Source organism: Hyaena hyaena, unplaced genomic scaffold (genome assembly GCF_003009895.1).
Source record: "Hyaena hyaena isolate Hyena2069 unplaced genomic scaffold, ASM300989v1 scaffold_1013, whole genome shotgun sequence".
NCBI lineage: Eukaryota > Metazoa > Chordata > Mammalia > Carnivora > Hyaenidae > Hyaena > Hyaena hyaena.
In genome coordinates, this window is record NW_024081648.1 from 372,066 (window position 1) to 399,269 (window position 27,204).

The 27,204-nt window shown below is 35.1% G+C and overlaps 1 protein-coding gene across 3 annotated transcripts in view; it reads left to right on the forward strand.

The window, feature by feature from the left end:
• The window catches only part of MPP6 (membrane palmitoylated protein 6), a 101,782-nt gene that overhangs the window by 55,444 nt on the left and 19,134 nt on the right, over positions 1-27,204 (forward strand). For 2 of the 3 annotated variants that reach the window (XM_039221787.1, XM_039221788.1), the window contains exons 3-9: positions 3,917-4,069; positions 7,889-8,041; positions 10,438-10,665; positions 21,163-21,204; positions 22,679-22,810; positions 25,364-25,463; positions 25,789-25,857. In XM_039221787.1, the coding sequence (XP_039077718.1) occupies positions 3,917-4,069; positions 7,889-8,041; positions 10,438-10,665; positions 21,163-21,204; positions 22,679-22,810; positions 25,364-25,463; positions 25,789-25,857 (877 nt within the window). The remainder of the gene's footprint in view (positions 1-3,916; positions 4,070-7,888; positions 8,042-10,437; positions 10,666-21,162; positions 21,205-22,678; positions 22,811-25,363; positions 25,464-25,788; positions 25,858-27,204) is intronic. The other variant, XM_039221789.1, reaches the window with a different exon arrangement.

The following is a 27,204-nucleotide window of genomic DNA, read 5'->3' on the forward strand; positions in this document are numbered from 1 at the left end:
AAAGAACTTTTCTTCTCTGCAGTTCATTTTTCTAAGAGGCAGTGGTGAATAGGATTCTCAGAACTGGACCTACAAGAAAGATAGGCCATATTTGTATCAGCTCCAGCTGTCTACAAAGCCAGTCGTGGCATGTTCTTTCAACCACTTGTGACAAGTGGAATATATTTTTATTAAGTTATGCTAGATTTCTAATAATGCTTTTTCTTAAAGGAAATAAGACCTATTTATTCAAATAGCTTATGAATCACCTGTCCTTCTGGCCAGTTTTTAGTGTTTCTTTTGTCGTTTTTTGTTTGATTAGTTAAATTCAAGTTGGTACTTGCTTCTTAAAAGCTGATAAATAAATTCTGGCTTTAAAATGAATAGAGGTCCCACCTTCTTTCACAGCATCTTAGAGCTTAAAAATTACATAATTAACAAATATGGACCTGCATTTGCTTTTTTGGATAAAGTAAAGTTGGTCTTGATAGAACCCAACTGAATTTCAGAAATGGGCTTTCTGGGGTGCCCGGGTGGCTCAGTTGGTTAAGCATCTGACTTCCTCTAAGGTCACGGTCCTGTGGTTCGTGGGTTCAAGCTCTGCACTGTGCTTGCTGCTGTCAGCACAGAACCACTTCAGATCCTCTGTTCACCTCTCTGCCCCTCCCCCACTTGCACTCTCTTTCAAAAATAAGCATTACAAAAATATTTTTAAGAAATAGGCTTTCTATGTTAATATAATTATAGCTACAGTTTAGCTAAAAAGCCTTTTTCTGAGAATTTCTGTATTCTGTGGTAATATTCTTCCCTACTACAGAACCAGTCTGTGCAGTTCATGTGAAAAAACCTTCAGGTATGTTTGTTTGTTTGTTTTTATAACATAATTCCGCCCTCCTACTTGACTTCCTCTTTCTTGTGGGTCTTTCCACATTCCCTTGTGTCCTCACTCAATTTGGGAGCAGTAAGGTAAATGAACATAGAAACGAAGGAGAGTATATTAGAGTTCTGAAGTCAGTGATCATTTTGGTTTCTTTACTTGTCTCCCAGTGTCTTAAATTAAATTAATATGTTACATAATCATAGGATGTTATAGAAAATACACTGACATAGTACCTGAAAACTGTAAGCCAGTCATTATCTGTTTCCTGGAGAAATAGCTGGTGTTTATAGTTCTTATTTGGAGCAAAGAGGGTTTAGGTTGAAGGGGTGGGTAGTATTCTGAACCACAGGAATATAAAATAACTATAAGGACAGATGTAGTAGAACATAATAAACACCATGTCTGGTCTAGAGGAACATGCTAAGAAGTAACAACTCAACTAGCATTCATTGAGAGCATATCTCACACAGTTAAATGAGTTAGAGTAATATGTCAATTAGTAGATGGAATAGTTAACCACAGTAAGATGTTTCAGTGGCTGTCTATATAGTGATCAAGTCAGATAAGCCTTGATACTAGACTACCTGACTGCCACTTACAGTAGTGTGAATTCAAGCAAATCACTGTATCTTATTTGGCATCATTGTTTATGTTTATAAGGTGAGGATAATAACACACCTATCTTTGATACACACAAACATATACACACACTCATTCCTTCACACAGCACTGAGAACATTGTTAACACACACACACACAACCCTCAGTAAATGTTAATCTTCCTTCTTCCCTTAAACTTTCTTACACTACCATAAGAGGTTAAGCAAGGTTAGCAAGGTTAATGATGCTAAATTCAGTATTTGTTAACAGCAATTATTTGTATTAAAGCAATAAGCAGTTCTAGCTTGTTTTGTAAGAGTTAGCTAGTTATGTCCATTAGTTTAGTTTTTTTCAATGGTGATAATCATTTTGATACATATTGAGTGTCCTCATCCCTTATCCTTATTAGGCTTGTATTATACTTTCAGAAAATTACAAATTTACCCATTCCATTCTTTGTGACATTTTCTAATCTTAATTTTTTTCTTATCTATTTTATTCTTACCCAAATGTAATAGAAACTGCTTCCTCTAAATTACATTTGGTCTTTTGACGTTTTTCTTCATTTATTAACAGTTCAAATTTCTTCTGTCTTCATATGACTTAAATTTCTTCTTCTGAGGTGTTTCTTAAAAATGTTGCTTAATATATGGCCCTCTCTTCTGCTTAAACACTTATTTCACTAATGTGAGTCACTTAGAAAAAAATACATTTAAATGAAAAAGTTGCATTTTAAAAACTAGAATCTGTATTTGTCTTTGAAGGATCTACTCTGTGGTAAAAAATAACAGCTAAAGTTTTATGGGTACTGATAAAGTTTAATTGATGTTGTTACCACTTGAAATTTGGATTTTTCCTGAACACTTAGAGAAATAGATCTTAAAATATTAAATATAATATTTGTGATCTTACATGTATTCATTTAGACATTAAATCTTAACAGTTATGCTCTGCCTGTCTTTAAAATCAGACAGCAACCATTTATCAGAAAAACAAAGAACACTTAGAAGAGGGAGAATGCTGGGCACTTAGGTGGCTCAGTCAGTTGAGCGTCTGACTGTAGATTTCGGCTCAGGTCATGATTTCACAGTTTGTGGGTTTGAGCCTCATGTCAGGCTCTGTGTTGACAATGCAGAGCCTGTTTGGGATGCTCTCTCTCTCCTTCTCTCTGGACCTCCCCTACTTGCATTCTCTCTCTCAAAATAAATAAACATTAAAAAAGAGGGAGAATGCTTAGCATTCATTTACAGTTCGAAAAAAAATTTTTTTTCTTTTAGAGAGTAATTTTGCAAACGTGCAAGCAGGGGAGAGAGGCAGAGGGAAGGAGGGTGAGAGAATCTTAAGCAGGCTCTAGGCTCAGTGTGGAGCCCAGTGCGGGCTTGATCCCAAGACCCTAGGATCATGACCTGAGCCAAAATAGTCAGATGCTCAACTGACTGAACCATCCAGATGCCCCTCCAGTTTGATTTTAAAACTCTGGTTTACCCTCACTGTCGAAGGCTAATTAGGGCAACTTATTTTCTATGAGAGTGTGATTCATGGTTCATTTTCCATGGAAAAGATTGTGAGATTAAAAAAAAAAAAAAAAGGCAACTTAAGATACAGAAATATGAGAGGATCACTCCACTAACAAAATCATACAGTCTTTCAAGGTTCAGTTTAAGAGCTGCCTTCCCTGAATTGACATTTTGCTGAATTTAAAAATTGGAAAATGGTAGCTTTAGGATTCTGGTGCTCCCAAATGGTTTTCATTATTTTTTAATAGCAGCCCTTATAATGATTATATTCCTATTTTTTCAATTTTTATTCATAATCATTTATTTTCATAAAGCATAAACAGTATCACCTAGAGTTTGAGCCTAGATTAGAAAGTCATAAGGAATTTATATTGGCTAGACAATATGTTCTTTAAATGTCATCTGACCTATTCAGTTTGTTTTTCTTTTTTTAATTAAATTTTTAAAAAGTTTTTGTAAGGTTTATTTTTGAGAGAGAGAGAGACAGAGACAGAGAGAGACAGACCGACGACAGCAGGGGAGGGGCAGAGAGATAGGGAGACACACTCTGAGGCAGGCTCCAGGCTCTGAGATTTCAGCACAGAGCCCAACGCGGGGCTGGAACTCATAAACTATGAGATCATGACCTGAGCCAATGTTGGACCCTCAACCAATTGAGCCACCCAGGTACCCCTGACCTATTCAATTTTTTCATGGTTTAATTATAAAAACAAGTTTTCCATGACTTTTAGGTTAGGAATAGAAGCCAAGAAGCATGATAACATTTACTACAGAATCTATATATGGCCGCTGATTGGACTATTAAATTTGGTTTCAGTGAATCAAACCTTGGAGTAATTTTTTTTTAAATATTTTTTTATGAAAAAGAAATCAAGAAGAAAACCCTGGTCTGGAGCAAAACAATATGTGTTATGACTTTAATATACGGTTATCATTTCAGGCTCACGAGAGGCTAGAAGATTCAAAACTAGAAGCTGTCAGTGACAATAACTTAGAATTAGTCAATGAAATTCTTGAAGATATCACTCCTTTAATAAATGTGGATGAAAATGTGGCAGAACTGGTTGGTATACTCAAAGAGCCTCACTTCCAGGTAAGCTTTGCCTATTACTTTCCTACCCAAGTCCCCTGTATTCCCAAAGTATTCTCTTTTAGCAGTTAAGTTCCACTGTAAGGTGATATATTTAAGATTTTTTTAGAGCCATGTTTTATAAATATGTAAATTCCAACTTAGGTATTTTAATATCCTTATATACTGAGGGTACAAAAGCAGGCACACATAACTAAAATACAGTACATTAGTGTATGACAAAAAGACATCAGAATGGATTTTCCTTTGTGTAATTAAAACCAGCTTTGATTCACCATCAGACCACATGCTATGGATGTTTTTCTTACTGTGATAATGGATTTTCCTTCCTCACTACCAGTTTCACAGCCCTCCTTATTAAAGCTGTTGCAGTATTGCTTCTGAGACTGAGATGCAGTTGATGACCTTGGAATAAGAACTGTGTAAGAATAGAAACTTATCCATAACATATACTCCACAGGTGCAAAAAAATAAGTACAATTGAAACATTGGCCTGTATCAGTGAAGAGTTAACCTGTTTAACAAAGAGTCAGTTTCAGAAGAGAAAGGGAAGGGGGCGGGGAGATTTCTTATAAACCCATAGTTAAGTGTGGATTGGGACAGTATTCGAAATATAGATCAATAGAAGAGAATCAAAATCCTAGAAATACATCCACATATATATGGCAGCTTGATTTGTGACAGAGATACTGCACTTTAAGAGAGAAAGAATGAACTATTCAATAAGTAATCCTGGGATAGAAGAATAAAGTGTCACCTGCTTTCATTGCAAATCTTAACATTGAAAATCAAGTGGCAAAACCCCTTTGCTTTTTCTCAGGGACTTTCTATGACCCGTCAACAGTGTGGCTGCAAATTATGAAGGTTTATACTGATACGATTTCTCCATGAATCACTATCTTAAGTACAAAAGAAAAAAAAAAGGACAGTTCTCAGAGACATCTTTTGTTGGTACTAGTTGATTAAGATCTTATTTGTCAGAGTAAACTATTTGGACCTTATGCTGAAGACAGTAGGAAACCATGAGAGGAGAAAAAAGGGGAGTTTGTAAGAATTTTCAAGTTTTAAGCAGTAAAATCAGTAGGACTTGGTAATTGATTACACATGATAGTTACAGAGGAGGGATGTGGGAAGGATAGGATTTATGAAAAATAATTGGTGGCCCTCATTGAGATAAGGAACGCTCGAGAAGAAACTGATATGTTATTGTTAAGGTAACTGGCCAAGTTGAGTTTGTGATACTTCATAAGCATCTGGTAGAGCTTTCAGGCATGCTGTATATTTTTCATGAATACATAAAACTTAATGAGTATATGAATATATATAAAGTTCAATGGGTCACCTGGGTGGCTCATTTGGTTTAGTGTCCGACTTTGGCTCAGGTCAAGATCTCCAGTCAGTGGGTTTGAGCCCCGTGTCGGACTCTGTGCTGACAGCTAGCTCAGAGCCTGGAGCCTGTTTTGGATTCTGTATCTCCCTCTCTCTCTGACCCTCCCCTGCTCATGCTGTATATCTCTCTCATAAATAAATAAAAAACATTAAAAAAAAATTTTTTTTAAAGAAATAAATATTAGCAAATACTGACAAGCAAAAATTTAAAAATTAAGGCATTGCATTCTTAGTAGCCAGATCACTACTGTACCATTCTAGTGCATATTCCTCCATACTTTTTCTATGCATGAATATACATATTTTTTTCTTTACTGATTGAGATCGTTTTGCACAAGGTATTTTGTAACTTACCTTTTTTTTTTCCAGTCATTGATTTCCACTTTTTCATTTTAGTGAATCTTCACCTTGTGTAACATGCATATTCCATTCAGGCATCTCCATTTGATAACAAAATATTCTTTAAGCCGGTTTGTAAATATGGGTTTCCAACCTAGACCCAAATGTGGCATTTGGTTGGACCATCCTTTCTCCCTTGATTATGACGTTGACCTATTAAGAGACCAGGCCGCTGCCCTGCAAAATATCCCACTGTCTGGATGAATTTGGTAGTCTCTTTGCTGTGCTGTTTAGTTATCCCTTCTATTTCCTGTAAACAGAACTTCTATCTAAAAAATTGATGATTCAAGTTAATTATTTGGAACTAGAATGCATCACTATTGATGTGATACAGCATGAATTAAATACGTCAGATGTGTAACACCTAGTTAGCCCTCCATTATTGATACTGAGATTGGTCCCTTGATTAAGGGCAAAGACAGTCTAATCCTTCCTTTGAAATAGTCTTCGCTAGGACATAATCTAGTTTGTTATTCTAGCATTATACAAGTGCTATTTCTTGTCCAACCATTTATTTACTTATCAACACAAATTAATGCTTGCCTGAGTCAATATTTTCATTAGAGGCTTCAAAATGACATTTTTCAGATTCTGCCATTCTACATTTTGCAGCTGCTATTCTCATATAAAGAGAGTTTTTCATCATCAACTGGGTTATTTGGTTACCACATAATACATTTCATACTGAAAAGTTAGAGAAATGCCTGATCCTTCCCTTCACCGATTTTCAAAGTTAAAGAATTGTTTAAAATAGCAGTCTCGAATGGTAACAGATGAGTTTTTCAGTCCTTCTGTTTTTTAAATAGAATTGTGCAATTATGGATTTTTCATTAATTCAGTGTGTTTCAATCCTCTACAATCCTTACTCTTTTTGATTTTCAAGTTAGCATGACTTTGGCTAGTTGTGGACAAATTTTTAGTCCATGACTCTGAAGCTCATGAGAGTTCTGGAAGTTATCAACGTGTAAGTAGTAGTGCAGTCACAGGAGTAGTTGATACTGCCTAAGAAAAGGGCATACAGTGAAAACTAAGCAGCCCAGGTTAGAGGTTTCAGCAACTTATAGCTTTTATACGAATAATCTTTACATATGCATTGGTGAATTTTCCCTTTTGAAATTTGCTTTAGTTACTTACAGCATATTTTCATGAAATGACCAGAAATTACCAATTAAGCTCATATCTTGATTGCTTCTATTCTGAATCTGTTGACATTTTCTTCCTTCTTTCTGTTTTTATTTGTCTTTGAATTTGCATTTCACCCACTCAAAAAGTTAATTTTTTGACTCAGTTTTATGTTGGATATACACAATTACAGTATAAATGAAAAACTAAAATACACAAATAATTGTAAGAAATTCCTAGAAAGCTAGATCAAAGTCCTCCTTGATGATAGCGTATACATAGTAAATGTAGGAGGTAAAATTATATTCAGGACCATTACTAGCTCATTAGTTTTTTTCCCCTTAAGATATATATTTTATAGACTAAGCCTTTCTCAGTGATAGACCATCTCTCATCACTGATATGCAGATATTTATCCATTTTCTATTGGATATCTTTTTAGAAGACATTTTGTACATGTGAAGAATCTATGGTATTACTAACGTAACAGTTTTAGAGTAAAAATGAGGGTCTGTCCCATTTGAATTTGTATGATGCCTAATAAACAGGGATTGATGATAGATATTGAATGATATTGCTGATGATAATGGCAGCAGTGAAAGTCAGTGCCTTCTGTGCACCACATTTTTGAAGACTAGGGTCAGTTTCCACTGAACACTTTAAAAAAAAAATTCTAAAGCTCCATCAATCTCTGCAAATCTTTTAAAACAAGAAATATAATACTGTTTATGTTACTGAAACTATTTATATTTCTTTAGAAGATTCTGTTGCCTTTGATTTAACTCCTATTTTAGAATTTAATAACGTGTGCCTTGGAATGTTTTAGCACTCCACTTGGCTAATTAACTCTTACTTTTTAATGACTTAGTCCATCAGTAATTAATAACCACAGGCTGTTTTGAACCCTTATAGTCACTCTTGGAGGCCCATGATATTGTGGCATCAAAATGTTATGATTCACCTCCATCAAGCCCAGAAATGAATAATTCTTCTATCAATAATCAGTTATTACCAGTAGATGCCATACGTATTCTTGGTATTCACAAAAGAGCTGGGGAGCCATTGGTGAGTAGACATATCAATGCCTTTTAAAATTTGAAATCTGACATATTTGTGGTTTATACATTGTCTCTTTTTTTTTCCTAATTTGTATTATGAAAATTTTAATTCATGTTTATCTGTTTTATCAGTGTTTTTTGGCTTGTATGTAAATACACAACTGAAGCTCTCTCCATTTAATATAGCCTACAGAATTAAACCAAAAAAAAAGTTAAGCTGAAATAGAGGCCAGAAATTTGATAATGGTCAGCAAAAATTACAGGAAATAACTATACTCCATTTCTTTCATCCCTTTGAAGAAATGAACTCAAGTTGCTTGCTAATTATAGTATCAAAATACAGAAGAAAGTTATTTAAAAATGAAGGCATTGGGGCTCCTGGGTGGCTTAGTCAGTTAAGTGTGTGACTTGAGTTCAGATCATGATCTCACAGTTCGTGAGTTTGGACCCCATGTCTGGCTATGTACTGACAGCTCAGAGTCTGGAGCCTGCTTTGGCTTCTGTTTCTCCCTCTCTCTGCCCCTCCTTCACTCATGCTCTGTCTCTGTTTCTCTCTCTGTCTCTTTCTCTGTCTCTCAAAAATAAATGAACATTAAAAATAAAATTGAAGGCATAGTAAGACTCTGTAAATAGTGAAGTCTTCTATTCCTTGCTAAAGCTATTATATCTAGGTCCTGATTATAAGGAAAAAAGCTGGGAAAAAGGCCATTAGAATGCATAAATACTTTTTCTTCTCCTTTGAGCTTCTTTTTGTTCTGTGGAATGAAATTTTCCTGGAAGTCCTTTTTAATGGGGTGTGTTAAATGTCGGCACAATTGCCCATGGTTTAATAAGATTGGAATATTGAGAGAGGTGGAGTGCCTGGTGGCTCAGTAGGTTAAGTGTCCACCTTTGGCTCAGGTCATCATCTTAATAGTTTGCAAGTTCTAATTTGAGCACTGCACTGAAATCAATGTAGAGCCCACTTCAGATCTTCTCTCCCCTTCTCTCTCTGACTGCTTGCATGCTCTCTCTCTCTCTCAAAAATAAGTGTTTACTCATAGAGGAGAAAGCAGGAAACAACCTCCTTGACCTCCACCGCAGCAGCTTCTTACTTGACACATCCCCAAAAGCAACGGAATCAAGAGCAAAAATAAATGATTGGGACCTCATCAAGATTAAAAGCTTCTGCACAGCCAAGGAAACAACCCAGAAAATTAATAGGCAACCAACGGAATGGGAAAAGATAGTTGCAAATGACATATCAGATAAAGGGTTAATATCCAGAATCTATAAGGAACTCACCAAACTACACGCCCGAAAAACAAACAACCCAGTGAAGAAATGGGCAGAAGACATGAACAGACACTTCTCCAAAGAGGACATCCAGATGGCCAACAGACACATGAAACGATGCTCAGCATCCCTCCTCATCAGGGAAATACAAATCAAAACCACACTGAGATACCACCTCACGCCAGTCAGAGTGGCTAAAATGAGCAAATCAGAGAACTCTAGATGCTGGCGAGGATGTGGAGAAACGGGCACCCTCCTACACTGTTGGTGGGAATGTAAACTGGTACAGCCCCTCTGGAAAACAGTGTGGAGGTTCCTCAGGAAACTAACAATAGAACTCCCTTATGACCCAGCAATAGCACTGCTAGGAATTTACCCAAGGGATACAGAAATGCTGAGGCATAGGAGCACATGTACCCCAATGTTCATAGCAGCACTCTCCACAATAGCTAAAACATGGAAAGAGCCTAAGTGTCCATCAACAGATGAATGGATCAAGAAGATGTGGTTTATCTATACCATGGAATACTACATGGCAATGAGAAACAATGAAATCTGGCCATGTGTAGCAACATGGATGGACCTTGAGGGTGTTATGCTGAGCGAAATAAGTCAGGCAGAGAAGGACAAATATCATATGTTTGCACGTATAGGAGGATTAGGAGGAACTTGACGGAGGAACAAGGGGGAGAAGAAGGGCGGAAATGGTGGGGGAAAGGGAGAGAGGCAAACCATGAGAGACTCTTGAATGCTGACAAAAACTGAGGACTGATGGATGTGGGGGGGAGGAGGGATGGGCATGGAGGAGGACACTTGTGGGGATGAGCACTGAGTGTTATGTGGAAACTAATTTGACAATAAACTATTTGTAAAAAAAATAAATAAATAAATAAAAATAAAATAAAATGCATCATACAGGAAAAAAAATAAGTGTTTACTTATTTTTAAAAAAGTAAAAAGTATTTAAAAAAGTAGAACATTGGGAGAAGAGAGAACATGAGAAAAGGTAGGAACAATTCACTTACCTACTTTTAGAACTATTTTCTTATACACATATAAATATTTAAGATTTGTTCCTAATATAAAACCAGTGATAATTCTGTTTTTTTTTTTTTTAATTTCCTTTAGGGTGTAACATTTAGAGTTGAAAATAATGACCTAGTAATCGCTCGAATTCTTCATGGAGGAATGATAGATCGACAAGGTCTGCTTCATGTGGGAGATATCATTAAAGAAGTCAATGGCCATGAGGTTGGAAACAATCCAAAGGAATTGCAAGAATTACTGAAAAATATTAGTGGAAGTGTCACCCTAAAAATTTTACCAAGCTATAGAGATACCATAACTCCTCAACAGGTTAGTAGTAAAATTCTTCGTAATATTAAAAATACGTTCTTTTCTTTAATCACATTGTTGGGTATAACTGCCGGTTGCTACTTTTTTGCTAAAGAGAAGACTATGATTTCAATGTTCTGAATTGCCTTATTTTGTCATGAGTGAATTTTTGACTTTTTAAATAATTAAAACAATCTTATAAGGAAGGAATAAAGAAATGTCTTTGTGAACACTGTGAACCTTAGCATTACAGAATCTACAGGTAGACATCTGAAAAATCATGAAACCTTTTAGTCATTAATCTAGCAAACATTTTTGACACCCGTCCTGGGCATTGTATTAGGCCCTGTGAGAGGATAAGATATAGATAGCTCCAATTAGCTCTTGCTTAGTGTTCATGTGATTGGCTAAATTGGGAATGTGGCCAGAGAGGATTGAGAAAAATCTTCAATACCTGGTTTGTACACATTTGACCTGATTTTTGTAACTAACTTTTGGGTAACATAGATTGTTGAACAGAGGAATGTTTTAATGACACTTACCATCTAGCTTCATCATGTTAAGTGAACTTCCAAAAGGAGAGAAGTTATTTCATGTAACCCAGAAGCAGAGTTTTGGAGGTGTGAGAAGGTGATTTGTGAGACAACTCTAATGGAAAATTAACACTGAGTTGAAATACAAATGCTGCCACTTACTAGCTTAGCCTCTCTTGTGCTTCATTGTCTCATGTATGTTAGGGATAATATTTATTTTCTCAAAAGATGATATGAGGATTAAATGAGTTAATTCATACTCTCATAGCAGTACCTGACGCATAGCACTCAACACATGGCTGCTGCTATTATTGTGATGATGATGACGAGGTAATGGTGGTGTAACAGAATTGTAGAGAAAGAAAAGTAACAAAGCGATTGCTGAAAAAGATTTGGCAATCATGGGGGGGGGGGGTGTTAGAACTGAGGAGAGGGTTTTCAGACCTAGATAATGTAGACATAGGAAATATCCGTGTTTCAGATTGATGCCTTTAATTATTCAACCTTATTCCACAAATTTATTGTTTCCTGAGTAAGTGAAATTATAAGTTTTTACATAAGATACTGCCAGTGGTCTTATTTTCAATGAGAATTTAAAAGTCTGGTTTTTATATTTCCATATAATTCTTTGAAATAACATGTTGAATGTCTGTTTTACATTGTTCGTTGAAGGATAGGGTAGTTCTGAGTTCTCCCAGAGGTAAGGATGCTAACCTTTACAACCCCAGGCTTTATTTCCGACTCACTGGTTGCAACAACTCATGAAATTTGGATGCTGTCCCTTTCCAAGCCAGTTGCTACAGGGATTCATTTTCCCCATAGGCTTCCCTGTGTGCTTGTCTGTCTCTTCCCTCCTCCGTGACCATGGCTCCCTCCCCACCGCAATGACCAGGATCCCTTTCTCTCTAGGTCTTGTCTCCATACTTCCTACCTTCTTCAGTGTGGCCTCTTCTCTACCTTTAGTTGTGGAATTTGTTTTGTCACTCTTAAGGTAGATTTCTGGTGTATTTAGGATGATTTGATCGTTATGTAATTGTATTTGTAGGATAAGGCAAGCCTAGGCTCTTCCTACTCCACCACTATCCTCCTCACTAGGACAGAATATTTAGTCTTGAATTTTATTATGTATATTTGACTTCTGAAAATAAATAGACTTGTAATGAACTTTAGTTGGGGTGAAGGTAGAGACCTTGTCTTCAGAGAAAAGAATCATGAAAGAAATGAGTATTTGAAATTAGATATTTCACATCACTAGTACCTCTCAGACTACCTGCATTTTTCAATTGGCACATTTCCATTTGGACCTGAATAGTATGGAAAAGTAGAATTTAAGACTTATTTATTATTTTTATTATGTTGTGATAGTTGGGAAGTTCCTCCCCCCACCCCCGCCCCATGGTTTAAATCAGGATTCTTACCAGTTTACCAAGGCTGTCATGGACTTTTATAGGCAAGATAAATTTTTATAATATTGATATGTTACATGTTAGCACTTTGGCTCAAATTCCCATAAATTCTATACCTTGTGAACTGGTGTGAATCGTGTGAAATGCCAGTATATTTAGTCCTGTCTTAGGTATAAATTTATCCCCATCCCATGCCTTCTCAAACTCTTCTACTAGTCTTTAGAACTGGGAGAAAAGATTTAATGGGTTAGGAGAGGTCATCCAAGCCTGAGGCTGTTCTCAGGCCTATCTATCCTATGATAAAAAAGAAAAGAGACTATACTATGAAAGCTTCCAAAGGAGAGCTAAATAAAACCTATCTAAAGTGTTTAAAGTGAGTAAGGAAATGATTACTGATTATGTTGGAACAATAGGCATTACCAGTGACTGTCCTGAGCAAACTATGGTCATCTTTCCTAAGAGGAGTTATGTAGAGGCAAGAGCGTTTAGCCTCTTAAGCTCTTCCGGTAGAAACTCCACCATGTATCCCTAGTGGGCCTATCTTTACTCTTCCTCTGAACTGCTTGTGAGAGCAAAGCGAAGCCGGGAGCCCCCCCTGCCGGGTGGTGATTTTCAGAGCATGAGCAGTAGATCATTTTTATCAGAATCATTTGAGGTGCTTATTAAAAATTCAGAAATTTTCGTGAGACCTAAGGATCTATAATTTTAAATTTGAGGCCCAAGTGAATTAGAAGTTGTAGCTAATTCTGAAGTTCCTCGACTTACATAAAAGCTTGGTTCCCAGAGGCTGCTTATAATTCCATTTGTTCATTAAAGTCAAACTGATAGGAATTCTCTTATTCATCTTTAAGGTCACCATGACCTAGGTACCAAAAACATAAGAAAATAAATTATAGTTCGATTTCATTCAAGGGTATGCATGTAAATATTTTCAACAAAATATCAGCAAAGGAAATTTTATGATATATAAGAAAGATATGTCCAAGCTGGATTTGTCCCATGTGTGCTAGGATGGTTTCATATTGGAAATCAATATATGTAACCAAGCACATTAGCAGATTTAAAGAGAAAAACCTCGATGCAGAATTTGGTAATATTTAATACATATTCATGATTTTTTAAAAGATAAGTAAATTGAGGGGCGCCTAGGTGGCTTAGTTGGTTAAGCGTCCGACTTTCACTCAGGTCATGATCTCACGGTTCGTGGGTTCGAGCCCCGCGTCGGGCTCTGTGCTGACTGCCAGCTCAGAGCCTGGAGCCTGTTCCAGAGTCTGTGACTCCCTCTCTCTCTGACCCTCCCCTGCTCACGCTGTCTCTCTCTCTCCTAGAAATAAATAAAACATTAAAAAAAATTAAAAAAAAAAAAAAAGATGAGTAAATTGAGAAGAAGGAATTCTTTAATCTTACTTAAAAAAAAAATACTATTCTGAATAGTTGAATATTAGAATCATTCTCTTTAACATCAGGAACTGAACTCTCAGCTGGTCTGCCTAAGACCACTTGGGTGCAACCCCACTCTTCCACGAAGCCTCATTTCCACTCCAACAAGATGTAAGAACCTATCATAAACTTAAGAAAAGCTTCCCAGACTTCAGACATTATTGTACATTGGTAAATGAACAGTATTTCTGATATTAAGGAGGTAAGTATATTTGCAGACTAGGGAATGATTATTTATTTTAATAATCCCAATGTTCAAACATCTCTAGAAGCAAACATTTTTATCATTACCAGCCATGCCAAGACACAGCAGCTGACAGAAATGCCACCGGCTTCTTAGACTAACTTGGTATTGCGAAGCTTAAGGATATTACAGTGGCTGGATGGAAAAGCACCACTTGCTATTGGAGAGAAGGGTGATCTTCAGAATTTTGATGAGGCTTCCAATAATGAGGCAATTGACTAAATTTGTTTAAAAAATAATAAAACTTCAATAGTTTAGACTGCTTTAAAATTTTTTGTTTAGGATGAATATATAAAATGTTAAAATATAGAAACCTATAGTATTTTAAATTCTGTTCTTTAGTTATTGCATGTACACAATTATTTGTTTGTAGTTAGTTAAGCCAAAGAAGCCAGAATATAAAGTTTAAAGAGTGATTAATAAAGTCTTTACCTAGTTAAGAAAGTAAGAGCTAGGAATGATGTTCACTAGCACTTCTTCTATTTAATATTTTATTGAGAGTTTCATAAGTAGAAAAAGACAAATTATAGAAGCAAAAAGTTTGGAAAGGAAAAAATAAAACTTAGTATTTTCAAGTAGCATGATTTTTCTTTGCATAGAACACCCCAAGACTATAAATTATTAGAAACAAGAGAGTTTAGCAAGATATTTGAAAATAAGATTAATATGCATAAGTCACCTCCATTTTTGCATGTCATCAACAAACATCAAGAAATGTAACTAAGACAAATATTGTTTGCTGTAGAGTCAGAGAAGGTCATATTTATGTCTAGGAATAAATCTGACAGAAATATTCAAGGCCTCTACACACACACACACACACACACACACACACACAAATTATGATGATCTAAATAAATATATCATGTTCATGGACAGGAATACGATATTATGAAGATGTCAGTTTTCCTCAGAAACTTTTAGATTCAGTGAAATTCCATACAAATTCCAGTAAGGTTGTTCAAAGTATTTGATAGGATGAATAGCTGAGACACTTTTGAGGCAGAAAAGTAGGAATGTGGCATTACTCATATGTAGGAATTAAGTACCTTGGTATTGGCCTAGGAACAGATAGAATGATCATTGGAATAAAGAGTTCAGAAAGAGAGCTATCACATGTACTTCTTTGATAAGATGATAAATCTTTCAGTGAGGAGAGACTATTCAGTGAATGAAATTGTTTATTAAATGCGGATAACATATAAAGTTATTTTCCTGTCACTTTACATACACAAATCAAGTAAAAGGAGACACAGTATCAGTGAATATATGAAAAGATACTGAAAAATCAGTGTGAAATACCATTTTATACGATTCAGTTGGCAAAACATGTACACGTGATTCTACAGTATCTCTTCTACACAGCTGGTGATGATGTAAGTTAGTATAAGCATACTGGGTAGAGTTCAGCGTTGTCAGAGTTGAGTGTTCACATATATCCAAACACAGTAATTTCCTAGAGCAATTCATACGTATGTACAACTGGAAACAAGAAGCATGTAAATATCAAAAAATTGTATGCTACAGTGTGATGCTACTTTTAATGTTTAAAATAATTAAATACATAGTTTTAAAGAATGCCTATATGTACACAATAAAACTATACAAAAGGAAAGCAAAGTGTTAATGAGCACAGGATTCAGGATAAGGGTTACCCTAGCTGGGGAAGCCAGAGTGATGAAATGGATGGAATGAGAGAGGAGGCCCACTTAGGGTTCTAGCCTGTTTTGAGTATAATTTATGGCTATTTGTCACATAGTTAAAGGAAATAAACACAAATAGGTTTTGCATGAACCAATAAATCAAGTGTGATGTAAATTAAGAATAATTACTATAAATTTGAACAGTGTAGTTTAATAGATTTTTTTAAAATAAATTTTTTGATAGAAGCTTAAGTGTGTGGCCCACAGATGGATATTTACCAAATAGGAGTGTGAATTGTCCCTCAAAGCTTTTTTAACCAAACACATGTTTTAGCCTCCCTGCTCATTTCAAAATGTGTGTGTGGCATCATTTAACTGAGTAAGAGGAGTTCATGTAACTTGGAAAATCTTTAGGAAAATAACATCCTTCCTCAATCATCCTGCTATTGTCATAGGGAACTTCATAGCAACTCTGATTGCTGCATTTACCACCTTGTCACTCAGTCTGATTGCAAATTCAAATGGACCTGAAAATATGTGTTGAGAATGAGGGTGTGTGAGAAACTCTTGCTCTATGTTCAAACAATTATTTTCTCAAAGAAATTACCACCCACCTTCTGATTTCACATAAGGGTCATGGTAGAGCTGTTTCTCCAGCCATTTCATCCATTTAATTTATTTTCTCCTATTAATTATCATTTGCACAGGCCCAGCATAATTCTGTGCAATATTTTATTTTTTCAGTACATAATGTATAGTTTTAAAAAATGTTTATTTACTTTTGAGGGGGTGGAGGGACAGAAAGAGAGGAAGAGAGAATCCCAAGCAAGTGTTACACCTCAGTGCAGAACCTGGCACAAGCCACGAACTCAAGTCGTGAGGTCATGACCTGAGCCAAAACCAAGAGTCAGACACTTTGACTTGAGCAACCCAAGTGCCTCATACTTTTACAGTTTTTATCTTTACTTTTAAAAAATATCTTTGAGGTGTGCCTGGGCGGCTCCGTTGGTTAAGTGTCTGACTCTTGCTGTTGGCTCAGGTCATGATATCACAGTTGTGAGACCAAGCCCCATGTCAAACTCCATGCTGAGCGTGAAGCCTGCTTGGGATTGTCTCTCACCCTCTGTCTCTCTCTGCCCCTCCCTTGCTGTCACTCGCTCTTGCTCTGTCACTCAAAACAAGTAAACTTTTAAAAAATACCTTTGAGATAAATCTTCTATAAATAGCATATATTTAAAGTGTACAATTTGGTAAATGTAGACACATACACATACATACCTCTGAAACCATTAGCACAATCAAAATAACATATATATGTATATATCACATCCAGAAATTTCTCCCCTGCATTCCAGACAAGCACTACTCTGCATTCTGTTTCTATAGTTTACTTTTTCCTTATTTTTATATAAATGAAAGCATGCAACATGAATCTTTACTTTGCTGGGTGGTTTTTTTTTTTTTTTAATTGCCTTCTTTCACTCAGCATAATTCTTCTGGGATTCATCTATCTTTTTATGTGTATTAGCAGTTGATTCCTTTCTATTGTTGAGTAGTATTCCATTGCTTGGTTGTACCAGTTTATCCATTAACTGGCTGATGAACACTTCTATTGTTTCCAGTTTGAGGCTATTGTAAATAAAAGGTGCTGTAGACATTTACATGTAAGTTCCTTGGATGAACACCTAGGATTGAAGGATTGGGTCATGGTAGGTACATATTTGAGCTTTTAAAGAAGTCCAAACTATTTTCAGAAGTGGTTGTACCAATATACATTCCAGTCAGCATACTGTACATCTTCACCAACATTTGGTATGGTCAGCCCTTGTAATTTTATACACTCCAAAGGTGCATAGTCGTATCTCAATATGATTTTAATTTGCATTTCGTAATGACTATCTAATATTGAGCATCTTTTCGTTGGCTTATTTTTTAATTTCTATTTTGATGATTTGTTTTCAAGTCTCATTCTTTTTTGTTGAGTTGTTTTTTATTTTGTTTTGGGAGTTCTTTATGCTTCTTTAATGTAAGTATTTTATCAGAATTATGATTTATAAGGATTTTCTCACAGTGAAAAGGCTTATCTTTTCATTCTCTTAACAGTGTAGTATAAAGAGCAGCAGTTCTTAATTTTGATGAAGTCTAATTTTTCCTTGTTTTCTTTTACAGATCATGCTTGTGTTCTGTGTAAAATATTTTTGTATAGCCTAATGTCATAAGATTTTCTTCTGTAATTTTTTCTGAAAGTTGTATAGTTTTATGCTTTACATCTAGTTCTAGGATCCATTTACTCTACGAGCTTTTGTATAAGGGGTAAGATATGGGTGAAAGTGGGAATGCACACAGATACCAAATCTTCTAGTGCCATTTGTTAAAAGGAATATTTCTTTCATCACCTTTGGAAAAAATTTTGACTATTATCTCTTCAGACTATTTTACTATTCCTGTTTCTCCTGCTCTTTGATGCTATCACTTCCACATACATTAGGCTCCTTGAAGTTGTCTCATTGCTCAGTGATACTCTGTTCATTTATTTAAAGTCCTTTTCTACTAATTCTATCATATTTATCATTTCTGGATCACTTTTTCTCTGTATCATTGTTAATAGATTTTTTCCTACATTTTAGATTATATTTTCCTGCTTATTTGCATGCCTGGTTATTTTTGATTAGCTGTCAGACATCACAAATTTTACCTTATTGAATGCTGGATATTTTTGTATCTAAGAATTTTTCTTAAACTTTTTTCAGGATACTTAAGTTACTTGAGAGCAGTTTAATCCTTTCAGATCTTGCTTTTTAAGCTTTAGGTGCAGCCAGAGCAGGAGTAAGTCTAAGGCATAATCCTTCTGACTATTCAATGCCTCATGAATTACAGGATTTTTCCACTCACCTTGATGAGAACAGAAACTATTCCTAACCCTATATGACCTGCTGCTATTGCTCCCTATCATGCTAGTTCTTTATGTGAGTTTGAGTAGTTCCTTATACCCCTGCACAGATCAGCACCCTGGTGAAGACTGGAGGAAGTGCTCTGCAGTTCTTGAGCCATTTCTCTGTGCAACCCTTTCCTCACTGATTATTCTGTACCCTCTTGCTACCCCGTCTCCCTGGTCACCCAACTCATCTCCTCAACTTGGAGACTGCCAGGCTCTACCTAGATTCTCCCTTCCTGAGTTGCAACATGGAAATTTTCTTTATGCAGTTAGCTAGGGCAACTGAATAGTTCACCTTGTTTGTTTCCAACTTTTAGGGATTGCTGACTTCCTTGTCTTATGTCTTTAAAAATCGTTGTAAAACTTTGTCCATTATTTTAGTTGTTTCAAGCTGGAGGCTCCTTTATTCCTTCATCTTAGTCAGAAGTGGGAATCATCTTTTATTACAATAAGAATTTAATTTTTAAATAGATGAATCATTCCCATGTTTCAAAATTTAAGAAATAGGTATTCAGTTGAAATCTCTCTTCTAATCCGCTGCCAACCTAGTTCTCACTCCCCATAAGAAACCATGCTATTATGGGGCGCCTGAGTGGCTTCATCAGTTAAGCATCGGACTCTTGATTTCAGCTCAGGTCATGATCTCATGGTCCATGGGATCGACCCCTGTGTAGTCAGTGCGAAGCCTGCTTGGGATTCTCGCTCTCCTTCTCTTTTTGCCCCTCCCCTGTGCACACTGTCCTGCCTCCCCCCATATAAATAAACATTTTTGAAAAAAGAAATTATGCTATTAGTTTATCTTTCTAGAGTTTATTTATATCCAAGGAGGTAAAAATTATATATAATTATTCCCCTTCCACCTCCTTTTGCATGAAAAGTTTACACTATGTAAACTGTGTACACACTACTTTGAACCTTGGTTTCTTTCACGTAACCATGTGTGTTTAAGATCTTTCTTTGTTGGTACATAGACTGCCTCTTGACACATACCACCACCTCCCCACCCTTTTTAATAGCTGTGCAGTGTTAGTTACATCACATAAATTTACCATCATTTATTTAACCAGTTCCCTAGTATTAAACAATTAGGTTGCTTCTAATCTTTTGCTATTAGGAATAATTTAGCAGTTAATAGTCTTGTACATAAGTCATTTTGAATATGTCTGAGCAACATTGCTGTTTAATACATTCCCAGAGGTGGATTACAAGGTCAGGATTTTTGCATTTGTAATTCTGATAGCTTTTGTCAAAATTGTTCTCCAAAGGGATTAAACCAGATCTTCCACTAGCCTGTTAGGAAAATGCCTGTTGGTCCATAGTCCTGTCTACAAAATGTTATCAAATATTTGGATTTCTGCTAATCTGAGAGGAAGAAAATGTTATTAAAATACAGTTTTGTTTTGAGTGATATTGAATATCTCTTGTGTGTAAAAGCCATTTGTACTTCCTGTTCTTTGTTGTATGTACTTTAGATTATTGGTCATTCAGTTTTTTTCTTTTAGTGATAAGAATATGAGATTCACATATTTTAGTAGGTTGTGTTTAGTAACTTAGTAATGAATGAACCATTAATATATGGTCTAAAGTAAAACACTATACAATGTACTTAATAAGTTATAATCATACTGAATCTAGTCAAATCTCTAATAACTCTTAAGATCATTACAGAATGTTTAGATCAAAACCTTCTTTAATTTTTCAGATAGATTTTTAAAATTCGAAGTAAAACCAGGTTAATCTGAGATTTTGAGCATGAGAGTAATGTTATTTTTTTTTGAGAGTAATGTTCTAAAATTAGTTTAATAAATGAAAAAATAAGAATTGTTCCCTCTAGAAATCTTTTTACTTTTGAGTGATGGGTTTTCTTCCATAAGTAATGACATTTCCAGAACAATTTGATGAGAATAAGAGAATAGATATTTAAAATTTGGAGTATCTCAGAAAATCTGAACTTACGGTTACAATATGTATGTTGTCCCACAGATAAGAATGATAAACACATTCCTGGTTAAATGACAGGATGCTCTTACTATTCATTTGGTGTAGCTTTCTTGAAAAATAATGAGTATCTAAGTATTTTTACAACTTTACATACCCATCCATTTTCTCTGCCTCATCTCAAGCACCTCCATGTTTTTGTTTCTGTCATTTATAATTCTCAGGTATTATATATACTCTATGGATAATTACTTAGGGGAGTAGTTACTTTACCAGAAGAGTGAAGTAATAAAATGGGCCAGTAGTTTGTTTATATTTTGTTAATTTATTATTAGTTTAAAGTCTGGCTTTATTTATACAATGAAAAATATATTTTTAGAGTTGCGTCAGTATGGAGAGGCATCCAGCACACGTCCGTCAGGTATGATGTCATTCCAGGACATTCTCTGGTACTCCAGTTTTTCTGTCTTATCAGCCAACTAAATTTACCTTGATTAAATAAACTTAATAATTGGGTTCTTTTTTTCCATTGCCAAAACATTGAGCTGCATGCCATTGTCAATTTAGCCAGTTGTCACATTTTAGCAATCTTAATATTGTTTGTATGCTTGCTTTTTGAATATTTCTATAATTGTATATCAAAAGAATTATTGGCTTACTGATTTTTTTAAACAATACTTAGCCTTTCCAAAGTTATTGAAAATGTTCTGAATGCTTTCTATCAAAATCATCTAATTGTAGATAACTAAAATTTTGTCACATGTACCCAGACTTAGTTACTTCTAAATGATTTTAATATGCATCCATCACGTTATATTTTACCCCACTAATAATAATATCTATCTGCTTGTGTTACCTGAATAGCTAGTTTGGTTACATTTGTAGAAGTTTGATAACATTGTCATTTTGACTAATTTTGTGCTTTTCTGCTTGTTAAAGTTTACCTGATTAATGCCAAATCATTTCTTCAGTAGATAAAATTTGAATTTTTATAAATATGCATGAAAAGTTTTAAGAATATAATCATTCTGAAATTGCCATCAAATACTGAAAATGCCTAATAGAATTTAAAGTGAATAGGCAAAATATTCCAGTTATTGGAGATAGTAACTAATAGTGGTAACTGACACACTTTTTTTATTAATATATTTTAAAGAAATTTGTACGGTTCAGTGAATTTAAGTTGGGAAGTAGTTTCAAGGCATTTTCAGTATTTTTCTTACAATTTATTTAATGCTAATTATTTAAATTAGAATAAGATGATTTCAAAAAATATTTTCCACCCTCATTTTGGCCAGTGTAAATCAGTGTAATTAAAAACTATATATTACCAGTGATGAAAGTTGTTTTTTTATTTTTTTTAAGTTACTAAGTTACTAACTGTATTTCAGGTGTGACTTGAATATGAACTTTCGTTGTTTAACTTTGGTTTCAGGGCTCTTTCGTAAAGTCAGTCCTAAAAACAAAAAATGGTTCTGATGTATCTGAAATATATGCCTTAAACCAGCTGCATATATTGTTTCTGGATATTAATCAGAAAGCAGCATTTAACTGCATTTAAATTTATGCAGCATTATGTAGAAAATCATGTGAAAAGATTGAAGGAAAGTGTAAGAATGGTCGAATAAAATGATTGTCAAACTCTACTGATTTAAGATTAGAAGTTAAAATAGAAACAAAATTTTAATTGTAGTACTAATGTTTATTTTTTTCTTTTCTGATACCAAAGTATTAATGTCTAGAAATTGATTTTTATTTGAATGGAACAAGTTCCTTAGCTGAAGTACTAAACACATTTCCAATTACTATTAAATCACAGATATTTGAAAAAGGTTTCAAAAATCTAGTGACAAATGATACCCCTATACTGTCTTAAATTGTGCTATGTATTTTAGGTATTTGTGAAATGTCATTTTGATTATAATCCATACAATGATAACCTGATACCCTGCAAAGAAGCAGGATTGAAGTTTTCAAAAGGAGAAATTCTTCAAATTGTAAACAGAGAAGATCCAAACTGGTGGCAGGTTAGTATGCTTCTCAAATTTCCTCAACTGCTTTTTTATTTTCAATCTTAGATCTGGCCAATAGCTGAATATTCAGGAAGAAGGTATTAGCATTTGTTCCAATGATTTTTCCTGCATGAACAGCTCCTGCTTCATGGCTGCTAATTTTGTGGACAGAAGATCAAATTGAGAGGGAATTTGTGAGTAGCTGTTAATAAATGCAGAATTAACTAGACTGTGGAGATATTCCATTGGTTTAGGAATCAGATCAGTTGGTTCTTCCACATCAGTGACTGCAGTAAAATATGATATTGGGCAAGAACAGCTCACTTGGGGTCATCCCTTCTTAGTATTTGCTTGTTTTAACTAGAAGTGTTTATGTGGAGAGTAGCATCTCTCTCTTGTGTCCTCTCTATATATGTACATTCATGGCAAATAAAACATAAGTTTCTTAACCTCTTAAATCTATTTTCCACCTATTCCCAGTTATTGAGAAATCAAGGTTTGCTTTATGATCAGCGTTAATTGGTCTTGGTTGAAATCTGCGTATATGGAAAGGGATATGTGTTATCACCGTATTTTCCCTTGATTTGATTTTCTTATTTTCTTTTTAATGTGTGTTTATTTTGAGAGAGAAAGTGCGTGCAAGCAGGGGAGGGACAGAGAGAGAGAGAGAGAGAGAGAGAGAGAGAGAGAATCCCAAGCAGGCTCCATTCTCTCAGCACAATGCCTGATGCAGGGGTCGATCTCACAATCTTAAGAATCCTGAAATCATGACCTGAGCTGAAAAATCAAGAGTTGGTCACTTAACCCACTGAGCCATCCAGGCGCCCCACCCCTACTTCATTTTTTAAAGATCTGTGTAATCATGTTCTTTTTCCTTTCCCCTGATACAGCTTTCAGAAATCTCTAACAGGAGTAATAAGCCTGCTTTTGTAACTGTTTACACCAGCTAACAACCACAGTATTCAGAGTTGGAGAGGGGCGCCTGGGTGGCTCAGTCGGTCAAGCGACCAGCTTCGGCTTAGGTTCATGGGTTCAAGCCCCGCGTCGAGCTCTATCCTGACAGCCAGCTCAGAGCCTGGAGCCTGTTTCAGATTCTGTGTCTCCCTCTCTCTCTGACCCTCCCCTGCTCTCTTTCTCTCTCTCTCTCTCTCTCTCTCAGAAGTAAAACATTAAAAAAATTTTTTTTAAGTTGGAGAATCTGACAAATCAGAAAGTTTAAAATCCCTTATACTGTCAGAACAATGTACAGTCTCATTAAAAAGCAAGGTATATGAGGAAGGGATCCAGGACCTACCTCTAAACTCTAAAAAGTAAATGGAGATAGTAGTAACTCACATTAACTCTGATAAGTTATATTGACTTCTAAGGGGGAATGAATAATGAGAACAATCTTACTAATGTGTCCTTAAAGTTACATTAAGACATTATTATGTACAAGTGCACTGTGAGGTGACAGAACTAAAAAATCGTTAAAAGGAGTCTGTAATCTTGAGAGATCTCCACTGAATTTCTTAGAACTCTGATCAAAAAAACTTTCTGTGGTTGTTTCCTTTATTGAACTCTTTGAGAAAACTTTTCTTTTGTTCCCCTTTCTGTGAATGTCATCTTTCAGTTCTGTCTTCTCATACTGTTACCGTTATTTCAGTCCTTTCTTGCATTTTGGTAATCTATTACTTTAATTCTGTTTTTCAGGATGTTAATTGCTAAAAATGATACCAGATTTTCCTATGCTAGTTATAAAGATAAAGATACTAACTTCGTGGGATAAGCCACTAGCATCCAGTTTTCCCGCCGCTATTCTAAAATAGCACTTTTTGGGATTTCAAAACTTAGTTCCTTTTTTTAAAATTTTTTAATGTTTGTTTATTTTTGATAGAGAGCGAGAGCGGGGGAGGGGCAGAGAGAGAGGAAGACACAGAATCCAAAGCAGGCTCTAGGCTCTGACTTGTCAGCACAGAGCCTGATGCAGGGGCTCAAACTCACAAACTGAGATCATGACCTGAGCTGAAGTCAAATACTCAACTGACTGAGCCACCCAGGTGTCCCCAAAATTAGTTTCTTTACAGTTAAGTGTAATTTTACCTATTTTAAACTTAAGATATTCAGATCCCCCTCCTCCCCATCCTTCGCTCCCTCTGTGTCCCTCCTTCCCTCCCCCTTTCTCTCTCTCTCTCTCTGGCTCGTAGGATTACAGTTGGTAGTGAATACCTTACCTTACCAAGGGTCCTAAGTGAATGTCCTATTAAGAAATAAAATAGTTTTTATCCTTTCCATTCTTTGACTAACTTAGCATTATGAGTAAAAATTTGGTGTAATTTAAAGATCCTATGTACGTTTGTGTTTTGGTCCCCAAGTTTCAATACCAGATTGCAGATTGATTAGGTGCCAGTTGATTATTCCTTAGTGCTAAGTGTTTAAATATATTTACTGACAGTGCCATGAATTTAAATCTCAAGGTCAGCTTTTAAGAACAAATGTGATATATTTTTACTAACTGTTGATTGTCCTGCTTATTAGAATATGGTCTCAAATTTTGGTCATCAAGATATACAATTCATTTGATTCTAGGCTAGCCACGTAAAAGAGGGAGGAAGTGCTGGTCTCATTCCAAGCCAGTTCCTGGAAGAGAAGAGAAAGGCATTTGTTAGAAGAGACTGGGACAATTCAGGTGATGAGCTTAAACACAGTGTGTAACAAATAGTCCTTTGTGGTTACCTTTCTTTGCCTCTTTCCTCTGAATCAGCAAATAATTTACTTAAAACGTATCTGAAATCAATCCAGCCCCTCTACTTGAATCTAACTCTCTCAAAAGTAAACTCTTTGATCCCTTTCTGCCACCTGCTGGTATAGTATCAGAATTCAGTGGCTCAACTCACTTCTGCCCCCTTCTGCTTTGTAGGACACAACACTTCCACCCCTATAGAATATCATAGGGCAGTTTTATCATATTCTGACACACTGTTTTAAGTTATATTTGTCTTGTAATCCTTCAGGACCTTTTTGTGGAACCATAAGTAGCAAAAAGAAGAAAAAGATGATGTATCTCACAACCAGAAATGCAGGTATGTTTTAAATACTTTTTGAGAAGTCCAAGTGAGATAGCTTTATATCATTAATTAATGTGGCATAAACTCTAAATACATAATTTTAAAAGAAACTAATTCAGATGAATACCTAATTGTACGGGGTTCTCACTTGAACACATGGCCCAATATAATAGGGAGACATTATTTAAATTTATGTTAGGTATGCTTATACTGTCATCAGTGTGTTTTATTCTATGAGTATAATTTACAATGAAATGAATTGGTTAGGATTTACGATTATATCAGTGAAGGAACAATGTTATTAAAATTTTTTGTTCAGAGAACTTTGATGGTGATTTATGTGTCATTTCCAAAGAAATGCCTTTATGAAGATATTAAAAGAGTTATGATTTAGGGCAGCTCTATTCTGTTATAACATTGTCCATGATATTTTTGGGAAAACAGTACTAGACCAAACAAATCTTAGTCTGATCTAGTAGGAGTCTCTCTTAAATCTTTTAGACTTAAAGGTAAATATGACAGTTATTCTTTTCAGTTATAGAGACAGATAGGAGTGAAATGCAGCTCTTTGAATGAAAAGGCCTTCTGAAAGGAATTGATAATTTTTTAAAGTACTTGCTGGACGTCAGAGCTGCTTCTCTACTGGTACTAAGCTAAATAGCACACTAAAAAGGGAATAATAATAGTAATAATAATAAAATGAAGGGAAAAGAGATTCTCTCAATATTGGTTTAATCTACTGTGGAGAAACTGTGCAAATAAAGAGTTGCTGTTAAGATAATAACCTAAGAAAGAAGTCTTATTACTACAGATTGAGAGTTATAATCCTAATAACAGATAATATACTTATTAACTTCACTTTGGCCTTATTTATTAAATACATGTCCTTAAAGCTTTTTTGCAAAATAGAAACCTTGTAATTTTCTCATGGACTAAGATTTAATTTTGGAGTATATTTTGACTGAAAATAGTTCGGATCCAAAATTTTATTTTGTACATAAATTTAGAATCTTAATGCTTAATTATCAATACGTTTGTGTGCATTTTGTTAATCAAACTGGTATTTGTTGAGTCAGCACATGGTATTTGTTCTTTTATATTATTTTAAGGCCGTACTCATTCTATGGGACTTATTTAAGCAGCCACACTAGTTATACCACTGTCCTTTATATCGGATACACACTTTTTGCCTGAACAAATTATAAAAGAGAATTTGCAGTTTGATTATATATATTAAAAGAATTATTTCTACAACAAGTTGATAAGAAAGGGTTTAATGGATAGAATATATGATGAAGATAAAACATGGCCTCTTTCTAGCTTCCTTAGCCAAATTTTTAAGGGCAAATGTATAGAAACAGA